Source organism: Salmo salar, chromosome 20 (genome assembly GCF_965601325.2).
Source record: "Salmo salar chromosome 20, fSalSal1, whole genome shotgun sequence".
In the NCBI taxonomy this organism is placed as follows: domain Eukaryota; kingdom Metazoa; phylum Chordata; class Actinopteri; order Salmoniformes; family Salmonidae; genus Salmo; species Salmo salar.
In genome coordinates, this window is record NC_138310.1 from 5,092,695 (window position 1) to 5,109,331 (window position 16,637).

A 16,637-nucleotide genomic window follows, 5' to 3' on the forward strand; every position below is an offset into this window, starting at 1 on the left:
CAGGAAGTGGATACCTGATGTGTTGTATTGACTTTAAACCTATCCCATTGAAAAACACAGGGGTTTAGGAATATTTTGGCACTTCCTATTGCTTCCACTAGATGTCACCAGCCTTTACAAAGTGTTTTGAGTCTTCTGGAGGGAGATCTGACCGAACAAGAGCCATGGAACGATGATGTCCCATTAGACACCTGGCGCGCGAGTTCATGTTGGGTACCCTCGTTCCAATACGTTATAAAAGAGTATGCATTCGTCCACCTTGAATATTATTCATGTTCTGGTTAAAAAAGGCCCTAATGATTTATGCTATACAACGTTTGACATGTTTGAACGAACGGAAATATATTTTTTCCCCTCGTTCATGACGAGAAGTCCGGCTGGCTTAGATCATGTGCGAACAAGACGGAGATTTTTGGACATAAATGATGAGCTTTTTTGAACAAAACTACATTCGTTATGGACCTGTGATACCTGGAAGTGACATCTGATGAAGAGAATCAAAGGTAATGGATTATTTACATAGTATTTTCGATTTTAGATCTCGTATTTTTCTGGGCGCAGTGCTCAGATTATTGCAAAGTGTGATTTCCCAGTAAGGTTATTTTTAAATCTGGCAAGTTGATTGCGTTCAAGAGATGTAAATCTATAATTCTTTAAATGACAATATAATATTTTACCAATGTTTTCTAATTTTAATTATTTAATTTGTGACGCTGACTTGACTGCCGGTTATTGGAGGGAAACGATTTCCTCAACATCAATGCCATAGTAAAACGCTGTTTTTGGATATAAATATGAACTTGATAGAACTAAAAATGCATGCATTGTCTAACATAATGTCCTAGGAGTGTCATCTGATGGAGATTGTAAAAGGTTAGTGCATCATTTTAGCTGGTTTTATGGTTTTGGTGACCCTGTCTTTGACTTGACAAAACATTACACACAACTCTTGTAAATGTACTGTCCTAACATACTCTAAATTTATGCTTTCGCCGTAAAACCTTTTTGAAATCGTAAAACGTGGTTAGATTAAGGAGATGTTTATCTTTCAAATGGTGTAAAATAGTTGTATTTTTGAAAAATTTGAATTTTGACATTTATTTGGATTCAAATTTGCCGCTCTTGAAATGTACCTGCTGTTGATGGAGTGCACCACGGGTGGCACGCTAGCGTCCCACCTAGCCCATAGAGGTTAATAACAAACTTGTATGCCATCTGTAAATACAAATACAATTATTATATTACAAGCCTAGTTGATTTAGCCAAAGAAAAAGTCAACAACCTTCCCGCTAGCCATGAATTGCTGAGACAATATGTTTGGATTGGTCTGCCATATAGCACGCGTGTGTCTATTTGAGCTGGTCAGTATGTCTACGTAATCCTGTCTAACGCTGCTTTAACCTCTATGGGCTAGGTGGGACGCAAGCGTCCCACCCGTGGTGCACTCCATCAACAGCAGGTGCATTTCAAGAGCGGCAAATTTGAATCCAAATAAATGTCAAAATTCAAACAGAGGGGCTAAGCTCCCTGTTTCTAAGTTAGAGAATTTTGAGTTTTTCAAACACCTAAAACATTTTTGTCCTGCAATCGAGAGCCATAATCATCCTGCTTAATTCTGTCAAATATTTTTTTTTTTAAACATATCTCCTGAGTGACACAGCGGAATAAGGCACTGCATCTCAATGCTAATGGTGTCATTCCATACCCTAGTTTGATTCCAGGCTGTAGCAAAACTGGCCGTGATTGGGAGTCCCACAGGGCAGCGCACAATTGGCCCAGCGTCGTCCAGGTTAGGGTTTGGCTGGGGTAGGCCGTCATTGTCAATAAGAATTTGTTCTTAACTGACTTGCCTAGTTAAATAAAGGTTAAAAAATATGAAAAAACTAAACACATACATCTTGATGTCTCTCTATTCATTCCTGACTGGTGTTTCTTTTTTAAAGAAACAACGTATGCTTCTCTGTGAGTCTTTTTCAGTACATTTAGTTATGGCTTGATTTTCTGAAGTCTACCAACCTTGCCAGCAGGCATGCCAGCTAAGATAGTTAGAAAAGCTAGCAACTTTAACTTGATTGATAACCTGACAATGCTTCTTGGTAGCTAGTTATGAGGTTGGGAGATTGGGAACCTGTCTGGGTTAGCTAAAGCTAACTTCATAAAATTGTTAAGTGTAGTATTACAGAGAAAAAACAAAAAGGACAGGGCAAATCTGGGGGGGCACGTGCCCCCTATGGGCATGACGCCTCTGTTGGTGTATGTACGTGTGTCTCACCCCTAGTCTAGTGCTCTCTCTGTTGTACCCAGCAAAGTCCAGTATGCTGTCAGTGGCCATAGCCAGGCCAGTGTGCTGGGACAGACCTGGCATCCAGTTTTGATGCTTGTTCAGGCACTCCGGGAGATGGAATAGAATAGCTTTATTTTCCCCAGAGGGAATTTCAGTTGTGACAAGTCGGATAAGATGTGAGTCAAGGTCCAACCAAAAAAAAAAAAAATGTGATCATCATTGAAAAGGAAAAGACGTAATACTCGCTCAACATTAACTATTTATTTTTATTTTATTTAACCTTACATTACATTTACATTTTAGTCATTTAGCAGACGCTCTTATCCAGAGCGACTTACAGTAGTGAATGCATAGATTTCATACAATTTCATACTTTTTTCCCCCTTTTTTTTTTTCTTTTTTTTCTCTGTGCTGGCCCCCCGTGGGAATCGAACCCACAACCCTGGCGTTGCAAACACCATGCTCTACCAACTGAGCTACAGGGAAGGCTGAACCTGGAGCAAGTCTGATGAGATGTAAAGATATATAGTAAACATATAACAGATATAAAATACACCCATATTGCACAGGGAATTTGCACAGTCCAGATGATAGAATATGACATTGTTTGCCTGTTGGAGAGTACTGTGTTGTAGACATAAATTATTCCATAGAATCATTCCAATGAGTAATATAACAATAATAAATGCCATTTAGCAGACACTTTTATCCAAAGCAACTTACATTCGTGCATGCATACATATTACATATGGGTCGTCTGGGTAATTGAACCCAACACCCTGGCATTACAAGCACCATGCTCTACCAAAGGAGCTACAAAGAAGGTGGGTGTGAGCTGTAGGAATGTGGAGCTCAAATGGCACCCTATCCCTTATGTAGTGCACTACTTTTGGCCCTGGTCAACAGTAGTGCTCTTTATATGGAATAGGGTCCAATTTGTGAGAAAACCAAGGACTGACCTGTAGGTGGGACTTGGTGACAGAATAAGCCCACTTCATGGCCTCCTTGAGGATCTCCCCACAGCGAGCTTTATTTTCCCCAGAGGGAATTTCAGTTGTGGCAAGTTGGATAAGATGTGAGTCAAGGTCCAACCCCAAAAAATAAAAAAGTATTTCACTATGTTCTGAGAGAGAGAGATTATAAAATGAATACATTGGAAACTTTAACTCGATCTTTACTTGAGCTTTTTCCAATCACACTAACTAAATAATGACAAACATCAATTCCAACAATTTGAGAATAAATGCCATTCGTCAGTCAGTTCATGTCTGTCAATTCAGCGTCAGCTAAACCTGCCTCCCAAGTGCAACCCCTTGCTTCAGACATTGTCAATGCCTCCACCTAGTGGCGGTGGAGTGTAACAGTAGTGCAGGTACTCCGGGGTGAACTTTCCCCAAAGTGTAGATCTAGGATCAGCTTCCCCTCCCCCAATCCTAAACTTAACCATTAGTGGGGGGAAATACAAAACTGTCCCCAGATCAGCATCTAGGGGCAACTTCGTCTTATATCAGTGCACCATTGCAGGCTAGGCTGTCTTACCTCTCTGGCCTCGTAGATGTCTGGGACAGTGATCCTGTGAGGGGTGTCTGAGATGTCATAGTACGGCTGATCCTTATGGATGTCCTGAACGAACAGAGAACACAGGGCTTCAGTCAGAGGATGAGTCCAAAATGGCACACAATTCCCTATATAGTGCACTATATAGGGAATCGGGTGCCATTTGGGACAACAACAGAAACTAATCGCTAGCCCCCTTCCCCAAGACATTGACCAGATCATGGTACAACTTTACAGCACTGAGAGACAGGGAGAGAGTCTGAAGGATGTCCAACATGGTCTTCAACACGCACCCACTCCACAGCAGGTGGGGGAATCTCAAATCAGATTGTATTAGTCACATGCACCGAATACAACAAGTGTAGACTTTACAGTGAAATGCCTACTTACGAGCCCCTAACCAACAATGCAGTTAAAAAAAAACAAGTAACAAGTAATTAAAGAGCAGCAGTAAAATAACAATAGCGAGACTATATACTGCAGGGTACTGGTACACTGACACCGCCTGGTATAGAGGTCCCGGATCGCAGGTAGCTTTGCCCCAGTGATGTAGTGGGCTGTACATTTTTACATTTACATTTTAGTCATTTAGCAGACGCTCTTATCCAGAGCGACTTACAGTAGTGAATGCATACATTTCATACAATTTCATACATTTTTTTTTTTTTCTGTGCTGGCCCCCCGTGGGAATCGAACCCACAACCCTGGTGTTGCAAACACCATGCTCTACCAACTGAGCTACAGGGAAGGCACTACCCTCTGTAGTGCCTTGCGGTCGGAGGCCGAGCAGTTGCCATACTAGGCAGTGATACAACCAGTCAGGATGCTCTCGATGGTGCAGCTGTAGAACCTGTAGAGGATCTGAGGACCCATGCCAAATCTTTTCACTGTCCTGTCTTGGTGTGCTTGGACCATGTTTGTTTGTTGGTGATGTGGACACCAAGGAACCTCCGTCGATGAGAATGGAGGTGTGCTCGGTCCTCTTTTTCCTGTAGTCCACAATCATCTCCTTTGTCTTGATCACGTTGAGGGAGAGGTTGTTGTCCTGGCACCACATGGCCAGGTCTCTGACCTCCTCCCTATAGGCTGTCTCGTCATTGCCAGTGAACAGGCCTACCACTGTTGTGTCATCAGCAAACGTAATGGTGGTGTTGGAGTTGTGCCTGGCCGTGCAGTCATGAGTGAACAGGGAGTACAGGAGGGGACTGAGCATGCACCCCTGAGGGGCCCCTGTTGAGGATTAACATGGCGGATTTGTTGTTACCTACCCTTACCACCTGGGGGCAGCCCATCAGGAAGTCCAGGATCCAGTTACAGAGGGAGGTGTTTAGTCCCAGGGTCCTTAGCTTAATGATGACCTTTGAGGGCACTATGGTGTTGAACTCTGAGCTGTAGTCAATGAATAGCATTTTCACATAGGTGTTCCTTTTGTCCAGGTAAGAAAGGGCAGAGTGGAGTGTAGAGATTGCATCATCTGTGGATCTGTTGGGGCGGTATGCAAATTGGAGTGGGTCTCGGGTTTCTGGGGTAATGGTGTTGATTTGAGCCATGACCAGCCGTTCAAAGCACTTTATGGCTACAGACGTGAGTGCTACGTGTCGGTAGTCATTTAGGCAGGTTACCTTAGTGATCTTGTGTTCTTGGGCACAGGGACTATGGCGGTCTGCTTGAAACATGTTGGTATTACAGACTCAGACAGGGAGAGGTTGAACATGTCAGTGAGAACACTTGCCAGTTGATCAGCGCAAGCTCGCAGTACACGTCCTGGTAATCCTTTTGGCCCTGTGGCCTTGTGAATGTTGACCTGCTTAAAGGTTTTACTCACAACGACTGCGGAGAGCGTGACCACACATTCTTCCGGAACAGCAGGTGCTCTCATGCATGCTTCAGTGTTATTTGCCTCGAAGCGAGCATAGAAGTAATCTAGATCGTCTGGTGGGCTAGTGTCACTGGTTAGCTCTCGGCTGTTCTTCCCTTTGTAGTCTGTAATGGTTTGCAAGCCCTGCCACATCCGACGAGCATCAGAGCCGGTGTAGTACGATTCTATCTTAGTCCTGTATTGACGCTTTGCCTGCTTTGCCTGCTCGGAATCAGGAGGATAGAATTATAGTCAGATTTGCCAAATGGAGGGCGAGGGAGAGCTTTGTATGCGTCTCTGTGTGTGGAGTAAAGGTGTTCCAGAGTTTTTTCCCCCTATGGTTGCACATGTAACATGCTGATAGAAATTTGGTAGGACTGATTTAAGTTTCCCTACATTAAAGTCCCCTGTCACTGGGAGCGCCCCGCCTCTGGGTGAGCATTTTCTTGTTTGCTTATGGCAGAATACAGCTCATTGAGTGCGGCCTTTTTGCCTAAATCTGTGGTAGTAGGTAGACAGCTATGAAACTTACAGATGAAAACTCCAGGTAGATTAGTGTGGTCTACAGCTTATCACGAGATACTCTACCTCAGGTGAGCAAAACCTCGAGACTACCTTAGATATCGTGCACAAGCTGTTATTTACAAAAATACACAATCCGCCACCCCTGTTCTATCCTGCCGATACAGCGTATAACCAGCCAGCTGTATGTTGATAATGTTGTCATTAACCTCTCTAGGGTCGGCGGGCCGAAATCGTCCCACCTACTCAACAGCCAGTTGAATCCCGTGGCGCGTTATTCAAATACCTTAGAAATGCTATTACTTCAATTTCTCAAACATATGACTATTTTACACCATTTTAAAGACAAGACTCTCGTTAATCTAACCACACTGTCCGATTTCAAAAAGGCTTTACAACAAAAGCAAAACATTAGATTATGTCAGCAGAGTACCCAGCCAGAAATAATCAGACACCCATTTTTCAAGCTAGCATATAATGTCACATAAACCCAAACCACAGCTAAATGCAGCACTAACCTTTGATGATCTTCATCAGATGACAACCCTAGGACATTATGTTATAGAATACATGCATGTTTTGTTCAATCAAGTTCATATTTATATCAAAAACCAGCTTTTTACATTAGCATGTGACGTTCAGAACTAGCATACCCCCCGCAAACTTCCGGTGAATTTACTAAATTACTCACGATAAACGTTCACAAAAAACATAACAATTATTTTAAGAATTATAGATACAGAACTCCTCTATGTCTTCAATAAACAGAGTCAAGAAGCTCAAGGAATGGTCAGAGAGGGCACTTCCTGTACAGAATCTTCTCAGGTTTTTGCCTGCCATATGAGTTCTGTTATACTCACAGACACCATTCAAACAGTTTTAGAAATTTAGGGTGTTTTCTATCCAAAGCCAATAATTATATGCATATTCTAGTTTCTGGGCAGTAGTAATAACCAGATTAAATCGGGTACGTTTTTTATCCGGCCGTGTAAATACTGCCCCCTACCCCCAACAGGTTAAGCCACGACTCCGTGAAGCATAATATATTACAGTTTTTAACCTCTCTTGGGTAGGGGGCAGGATTTTGACGTCCGGATGAAAAGCGTGCCCACAGTAAACTGCCTGTTACTCAGGCCCAGAAGCTAAGATATGCATATAGTTGGTAGATTTGGATAGAAAACACTAAAGTTTCTAAAACTGTTAAAATTATGTCTGTGAGTATAACAGAACTGATATGGCAGGCAAAACTCTGAGGACAAACCATCCCCCCAAAAAAACATTTTCAGCCTACCACTATTTTCAATGGCTATCACTTTTATTATAAGGCCAAGTCCTCCCAGATTGCAGTTCCTAGGGCTTCCACTAGATGTCAACAGTCTTTAGAAAGAGTTTCAGGCTGGTTTTTGGAAAAATGAGCCAGAAATTGTAGTTTTTCTAGGTGACTCCCATTTTGGCTTCAGTGTTTCCAAGCGCGTGGAAGAGAGCGCGTTCTTTGGTATTTTTCTCCGGTAAAGACAATAACGATTCTCCGTCTTACATTTTATCATTTATTTACGTATTAGGGTACCTAAGGTTTGATTATAAACGTTGTTTGACTTGTTTGTATGCATTTTGATGGAGCGAAACTGGGTGGATTATTGACTGAAGCGCGCCAGCTAAACTGAGTTATGGATATAAAGAAGGACATTATCGAACAAAAGGACCATTTGTGATGTAACTGGGACCTTTTGGAGTGCCAACAGAAGAAGATCAAAGGCATTTTTTACATCGCTATTTCTGACTTTCGTGTCGCACCTGCCTTGTTGAAATATGTTTTTCATGTGTTTGCATGCGGGGCGCTGTCCTCAGATAATCACATGATATGCTTTCGCCGTTGATAAGAGAATTATCTAATAAAGGTAAATGAATCAATAAACCATGATGAATTATTAGTCATACAGCAGGTTTAATGAATAATCAATGTAATGATCAATGTAGGGTTCGATTAGTCTGATTAGTTCCGGAAAGTCCAGAAACCACTGGAGAGGGAAAGAAATGTGTGTATGCAATTAGTATAGAGAGATAGAGAAGCAGATGGTCAAGGGAGTAAAACCTCAGAGAGTTCCTAACCTTGTAGGAAAGGAACAGGCTGAGCCAAAAGGTGATAAACAGTGTGAGAAGTTTATGGGGGTTGCAGATCACCAACGGATTGTGTGTAAATGCATGTGCGTAAGTTAGCAAGAACTATATAATGACTGTTTTGTTATCCTGACACCAGAACGTTCTCTGAATAAAGCTACAGAAACCTTTTGCAGAAAGCTGAGTCCTTGCCTAATTATTTTAACCCATTGTCTTACAAACCTTGGGCATTAGTCAAGGCGAATTGATTATTGATTATTACCATGAAGATATAAAATTCTTATAACAGGCGTAAAGCCTTTTTGAAACCTGACACAGCGGCTGGATTAACAAGAAGTTAAGCTTTATTTTGATGAATTACACTTATGATTTTATGAAAGTTAAATATTCATAATACTGTAGTTTGAATTTCGCACTCTGCAATTTCACCAGATGTTGGCGAGGTGGGACGCTACCGTCCCACCTGCCCATAAGAAGTTAATGTTCTGTTGGTAGTTTAATGTTCCTCATAGCTTATCAATTTTATATTCCAAAGATTGCACGTTTGCTAGCAGAATGGAAGGCAGTGGGGGTTTATTCGATCGCCTATGAATTCTCGGAAGGCAGCCCGCCCTCCGGACCCTTTTTCTCCACCTTCTCCTCACGCAAATGACGGGCATCTGGGCCTGTTCCCGGGAAAACAGTATGTCCTTCCCGTCGGACTCGTTAAAGGAAAAAAAAGGATTCTGCCAGTTCGTGGTGAGTAATCGCAGTTCTGATGTCCAGAGGTTATTTTCTGTCATAAGAGATGGTAGCAGCAACATATCTACGAAATAAGTTAATAAGTAAGTTACAAACCACGCAAAGAAACGAACAAAAAAACACAATTGTATAGGAACATGTAAAACGTCAGCCTTCTTCTCTGGCGACATCTTAAAAAAATAAGAATCTGAGAGAGAGAATGTCAATTGAATGCATTTCATGAGAGTGGGAATTGTAGTTTAGCAGCCATCCTACCCTATACCTCTCTACTGGCTCACATCTGAAACTAAGGAGGGTTGGGCCAGGCTGACATCTGGACGGGAGACCAGTGCCCCTAAAATGTTGTTTCTTTAAGATTCATTGGCGCAAGCGTAGGTTTGTACCATTTGGTACGTGTTACCAATGGTGTTGAATTATTTGAGGTAAGTACCAGAAAGTATCAATTGTTAGCACATAATTTCTTAGTAAATACCATGTAAATACCACTTTAAACATGGAGGTAAAATAAAGCATAACCAAAGCAACATGTGTGATTAAGAGCACACCTACCTTCTCAGCCATCATTTGGAGGAAGACATCGAAGATTTTATCACTGACACAGATCACACACTGCATCATACCTGATGAAACGTTGAATCAGAAACCAAAAAAATACATAAATACAAACAATATTATAACGCAGATAAAACGCAGATACAACATTACGCCCACCAGATTTGTCCTTCTGGATAGTTTTGTCCTCAAAGTACCGGAACATCACATGGAAAATGTCTGCGTCGTTAGAACGCAACATCCTGAGACAGAACCAGAGAGAAAGAGAATAATATGAGTCCCCTAATGTTGGGGAATATAAACCAGGAGAGGATAAATAGGTTCTCCTCCAACCTCATGTGATCTGAGGCTGAATGTACAAAGTGTATCACGGTGAGAGTGCTGATCTAGGCTCAGGTCCTTGCTTTTCGATACAATCAATGTGTATAATGATCCAAAAGCCCAAACTGATCCCAAATCAGCACTCCTATTCCGAGACACTTGATACATATGGGCCCTGGTCTGTATACAGACAGTATGTAGGTGGCCATGGGTAATAGAGCAGCAGCAGCAGATATAGATCTATAGGGGGTAGCACACCTCATGTACTCCAGCCTGTAGACAGACAGTAGGCATGTCGAGATGGCAAAGTCTAGTTTGTTGATGAGAGCAGATCCTTCAGGGGAGGGGTCCAACAGGTTGATGATGGTGGATCGCAGATCACTCAACTCAGCCTGCACGACAGACAGACAGACAGACAGGTAGTAATTCTTACAGGAAGAGGGACAACTAGGTACATGATGGGGGCAGGTAGAGTTCCAATAAAGATACAGGTGGCATTATTTAGGTTAGTTGAATTGACCACCTGACGGTGTTGTTCTTTGTGTGTGTGTCTGTGTTTTGTGTGTACCGGTGTGACTATCGTTCTTCAGGGCAGAGTTGTACTGTAGTTCAGAGCGGAGTGGTTCACCGCTGGGAAAAGTCAGGAGAGGAGACTTGGTGGCGATCTCACACACTTCTCTGTCCATAGACCCGAGCCCTCCACAGCAGAGCCCATGACAACATAGTACAGCCAGAAGTGGTCAGTGGTCCACAGTGCCATGGCAGAAATTTGTTAAAACCATCAAGGTTAGTCAATCTGGATTGCAATGGAATTATAAAATCTAAAATAACAACGTATGGGCATGTCATAACCTTGTCAAAAAAACTATTCAACAAAATAGCCCATGCTTACAAAATTGATGTATGAGGTAAAAATGTGTAACCTCCAATTATTTAAACATGGCAGTGAAACACCCTTTGATGTTGGCTTCCTTGTTATTGATATCAATTGGTTAAATGGGAAAACAAGTAAAACAAATACAGATACAGTGGGGACTTTGTCCCCATTGTTGTTTGATCTGGGTTATTTGTTCAAGGGAAGAGGACATCAAAGTTCAGTTTGGTCTTTCTGCTCTTTCTTCACAGCGTTGCAAACAGGCCACACACACACACAAGTTCCCGCCACCACAGAGAAAGCACAGGTAAGCCATTTTAGTCCCCTACTGCCAATATATTGACTATTGTTGTTGTGTTCATGCTTATTAACAAACTATTTATTAACTGAAAACTTATTCTGAAATTGAGCAGAAAAGTTTGTAAGATTTGAACTGCTGAAAAAAATTATATAGGAAAGGGTTTTAATAAAGTGTTAATTCAATTCTAATAACATGTTTGGATGTTCTTTGATGTATGGGGAAACTGTCTTATGTATCCAACCAAAAGAAGGCTAAACATGTTGATATTGACCATGGTTATTTGTGCTTGATAAATGCCTTAGGTCAGTATTTCCCAAATGGTGGGTTCCTGATTCCTGCTGTGTCGTGGCTTAAGACGCAGTCCTGACTAGAAACACTGGTGGCTTCAAGTCAGGTGGTTTGTTCTAGATTAATAAATGCTTTCTATGTCATGTCTGTGTAAGGATGTGGGTTGTCACGATCATCGCTGTGTCCTGTCTCTTTGTCGGAACGTCTCTGGCCGGGGTCAAGGACCTGGGCTCTCACTTCAGATTCTATGACCAGAGTCCGACCCCAAACACTGAGCCAGACCCACGAGGCCTTAGCCAGGGTGGAGCTCTGGACGTGGAGAACATTCCTCTGGAGTTCCACAAAGAGAACACTGTGACCAACGATCTGCCCCTGGAAGGCTTCGAGGATGAAGACTACATTGACTTTGACAAGATCCTGGTTGAGGGGGGGGATGACTACAGGTAGGTGATATACATTGTTAGAGGATGAGTACAGTCGTGGCCAAAAGTTGAGCATGACACAAATATTAACTTTCAAAGTCTGCTGCCTCAGTTTGTATGATGGCAATTTGCATATACTCCAGAATGTTATGAAGAGTGATCAGATGAATTGCAATTAATTGCAGAGTCCCTCTTTGCCATGCAAATGAACTGAATCCCCAAAAAACATTTCCACTGCATTTCAGCCCTGCCACAAAAGGACCAGCTAACATCATGTAAGTGATTCTCTCGTTAACACGTGTGAGTGTTGACGAGGAAATGACTGGAGATCACTCTGTCATGCTGATTGAGTTCGAATAACACACTAGAAGCTTCAAAAGGAGGGTGGTGCTTGGAATCATTGTTCTTCCTCAGTCAAGCATGGTTACCTGCAAGGAAACACGTGCCGTCCTCATTGCTTTGCACAAAAAGGGCTTCACGTGCAAGGATATTGCTGCCAGTAAGATTGCACCTAAATCAACCATTTATCATATCATCAAGAACTTCAAAGAGAGCGGTTGAATTGTGTGGGGCTCAGGGGCCGAAGTCGCGCGCCAGGCCCCCAGGCAGCGGGTCGGGGCCCCCGTCGAGCTGCCGGATGGCGCGGCGGGGGTGCACGCCGCACAGTGAGGCAAAGACTTTTGGAGGATGGCCTGGTGTCAAGAAGGGCATCAAAGAAGCCACTTCTCTCCAGGAAAAACATCAAGGACAGACTGATATTCTGCAAAAGGTACAGGGATTGGACTGCTGAGGACTGGGGTAAAGTAATTTTCTCTGATGAATCCCCTTTCCGATTGTTTGGGGCATCCGGAAAAAAAACTTGTCCAGAGAAGACAGGGTGACCATTCATGTGTGGGGTTGCTTCTCAGCCAAGGGAGTGGGCTGACTCACAATTTTGCCTAAGAACACAGCCATGAATAAAGAATGGTACGAACACATCCTCCGAGAGCAACTTCTCCCAGCCATCCAGGAACAGTTTGGTGATGAACAATGCCTTTTCCAGCATGATGGAGCAACTTGCCATAAGGCAAAAGTGATAACTAAGTGGCTCGAGGAACAAAATATCGATATTTTGGGTCCATGGCCAGGAAACTCCCCAGACCTTAATCCCATTGAGAGCTTGTGGTCAATCCTCAAGAGGCAGGTGGACAATCAAAAACCCACAAATTCTGACAAACTCCAAGCATTGATTATGCAAGAATGGGCTGCCATCAGTCAGGATGTGGCCCGGAAGTTAATTGACAGCATGCCAGGGCGGATTGCAGAGGTCTTGAAAAAGAAGGGTCAACACTGCAAATATTGACTCTTAGCATTAACTTCATGTAATTGTCAATAAAAGCCTTTGACACTTATGAAATGCTTGTAATTATACTTCAGTATTCCATAGTAACATCTGCCAAAAATATCTAAAGACACTGAAGCAGCAAACTGTGAAAATTAATATTTGTGTCATTCTCAAAACTTTTGGCCACGACTGTACAATGTCAAGTGATTTGAGCACTGGGAAGCTCTGTAGACATATTTTTGATTGAAGTGGCACAGTTGGCTGGAGCATGGTGCACGCTTGTGGGTTAGCTATTTTCATAATATTTATATTATTACAGTGAAGGGGATGAGATTGATGAGATCGCAACTCCCGCTCCAGATATCGACATCTTCGCTGAACCCTCAGACCCAAAGACGCGGCGGGCCAGACTTCTACGCCTATTCCATGGGCACTCACGCCTCCAACGAATCAATTTGGTCAACGCCCACTTTGGCTTTAAACTCTACCGTAGCCTTCGGAACGATGTAAACCAGACCGACAACATTCTGCTGGCGCCCATCGGAATCTCCATTGCCATGGGAATGATGTCACTTGGAGCGGGGCCCGGAACACATGCGCAGCTTTACCAGACGCTGGGATTTGCCGATTTCGTCAATGCAAGCCATCACTATGACAACGCTACTGTACACAAGCTGTTCCGGAAGCTTACGCACAGACTCTTCCGACGGAACTTCGGATACACATTGCGATCCGTTAACGACCTGTACGTGAAAAAAGAGGTGGCTGTGGAACCGAGTTTCCGGGCAAATACCAAGGCATACTATTTTGCAGAGCCCCAGTCAGTGGACTTTGAAGACAAGGCGTTTGTGGACAAGGCCAACTGGCGCATCTCGAAGCTGACCAAAGGACTGATTAGAGAACCTCTGAAGAGTGTGGACCCCAGTATGGTGCTGATGCTACTCAATTACCTCTATTTTAAAGGTATGGACAACATCAGAGAAATAAGCCTCAACTATGCCATTTCTATTGACCAAGGTTCAAGTATCTTTCTATCTAGCCTTAGATTTTAAAGTTGATATATTATGGGCTGTTTTACATTTCCATTACATTTGAACAGCTAGATTCAAATCCTCTCTTTGTAAGTTAGTTGTGAAATATCTTATTGACACAAGCCAGTCGATCTCACCAACACAAACAGGTACATGGCAGCAGAAATTCCCAAAAGAGAGGACTCACTACCGGAACTTCCGTGTGAATGAAAAGACGAATGTTCGAGTGCCAATGATGCAGAACAAAGGGAACTACCTGGTGGCTGCAGACCATGAACTGCAGTGTGACATCTTACAGGTGGGTGGTAGTCATTTAGTTGGGGGAAGTGGGTTCAAAAAGAAAGAAGATTAAGTGCACTGTGATATAGTCCTACGGTATGCTTCCAAGTCAGATGATGGCCCTAAAGGGTTCAAAAGTTGCTTTGAAACAATGTTCTAGCATTTTCCAATGCAAAGAGATTTGAGAACTGGAAAAGCACAATTGTAGTCAACATGAGGTGAAAAAGGTTAAAAAAAAAATGAATCAAACCATGATTATTGCTATTCTAGCTACCCTACGCGGGGAACATCAGCATGCTCATCGCCCTGCCCAGGAAGATCTCTGGCATGAGGAACCTGGAGAAAGAGATCTCCCCCACCGTGGTCAACAAGTGGCTCAGTAACATGACCAACAGGTAAGACCATATTACTGCCACACCTGGTCACAGCTGAACAACAGGTCATAACATAATGACCACACCTGGTCTGAACATTATGACTACCTGTCCAAGAGGTAAGAAAACATGATTGACTGACAGGCAGACTTGATAAAAGACATGACCACACAAGACAATACGTGACCACTCCTGGCAATACTTGACCGGCAAGTGAGCAGACCTGGGCCCCAGGTAAGAAAAACTGACTACACACGGTGAACAGGAAAGAACACCAGACCCGGTAAGATGACCACTAGGTTAGAGTATAACAAATGATGGGAGTTATGGATAAGATATATGGGTCTAAAAGATTATTTTCTGTATTGGTTTCTCCCCCAGGACGCGTGAGGTGGTGTTTCCCAAGTTTAAGCTGGAGCAGAGTTATGACCTGATAGATAACCTGAAGGAGATGGGCCTCACAGACCTGTTTGAGGAGAAGGGTGACTTCACGGGGATGACTTCCGAGAAGATCGCTATTAACTGGGTAAACCTACCTTCTAGATTTGAGTCCCACCTGAAAAACACCCCAATTTTCACTTTAATTTACTCTATTCTAATAACGTCAATACACTGTCAAAGCCAAATAAGTTCAGGCTATCTAATAATGTTTAAATATATCTAGGTCAAGACTAGGTTCTGAACTATGTTACCTTTCTGTTTCTCCCCTCACCACCAGTTGAAGCACCAGGGGACGATCACCGTGAATGAGGAGGGGACAGAGGCTGCGGCTCTAACCCAAGTGGGCTTCATGCCCCTCTCCTCCCAGATCCGCTTTATCGTCGACCATCCCTTCCTCTTCCTCATCTATGAGCACCGCACAGACTGCCTTGTGTTCATGGGCCGTGTGGTCGACCCCTCACAGAGCTAAAAGCTTGGTAACGCTGTATCTTATAGGGATAGTTCACCCAAATTACACATTGACATATTGGTTTCTTTACCCTGTAAGCAATCTATGGACAGAAATCCATGCTTTGGTTTTGTTTACCTGACCACTAATTAGGGTGAACTATCGCTTTAATGTCTTTTTCCAGCTAGCATCTACCCAAAGTAGGAAGCCATTTCAAGAATATTTGCCTTTTAACCAATCCTGCTGATCCTACAATCAGACTACTAACCGGTGTCTGAGGGAGAGGTCAGTTAGGAGTGTTTGTTATTTGCTGTCTGTTAATGTTCCATCTCTCCCCACATTTACAGTGGAGGCTGTTCAACTAGAAACCTTGATAATGTATCGCCGTGACCACATTAATGCTATGTTGTGACTGCTTTGGCTATTCAAGAAACATTTTAGAGAAAGTAAATGTGTCAATTTGACCATGACTTAAAAAGGTTGGATATTTTGTATTTTTTTATGTATTTAGGAGGTTTAGATGTTCTGAAGAGTATGTGAAGTTCTGTCAAGAAGTTTAGCTAAAATATATGCAAAAGCATAAGAGACGTTTGAAATTACTTTTGTGTTGTATGACATACATTAAAAGGGCTTTACAAGTTAAAATGCCAGCGCAAAACATGTTTTCTGTGTGTCACGATGTGTCTGTTCATGGACTAATCAAAAAATATTTTTCACCAATATATATATATTTTATCAGCTTTCCCCCCAAAAAAATGGGGGGGGGGGGGGGGGGGGGGGGCACACTGCCTGCCCTGCCCTCCAGGACATCTACTGCACCCGGTGTCACAATGAGGCCAAGAAGATCATCAAGGACTTCGAAGTTCAACAGCAGGTTGAAACTGAGTGTAAAACATGGTCAA

At 42.9% G+C, this 16,637-nt stretch overlaps 1 protein-coding gene across 2 annotated transcripts; it reads left to right on the top strand.

Annotated features, from left to right (window-relative positions):
- Positions 1-10,622: 10,622 nt before the first annotated feature.
- Positions 10,623-16,380, top strand: serpind1 (serpin peptidase inhibitor, clade D (heparin cofactor), member 1). 2 transcript variants are annotated; one of them, XM_045704278.2, is made up of 8 exons: positions 10,623-10,739; positions 11,079-11,134; positions 11,431-11,859; positions 13,482-14,125; positions 14,343-14,491; positions 14,743-14,867; positions 15,228-15,372; positions 15,565-16,380. In XM_045704278.2, exons 3-8 carry the CDS (start codon positions 11,573-11,575, stop codon positions 15,754-15,756), a joined length of 1,542 nt encoding a protein of 513 aa, XP_045560234.2. In that variant the 5' UTR covers positions 10,623-10,739; positions 11,079-11,134; positions 11,431-11,572; the 3' UTR covers positions 15,757-16,380. The 2 variants fall into 2 exon arrangements, with proteins under 2 accessions (XP_045560234.2, XP_014016497.2); XM_014161022.3 differs by having other exon boundaries at positions 10,625-10,739; positions 11,572-11,859.
- The last annotated feature ends 257 nt before the right edge of the window (positions 16,381-16,637 follow it).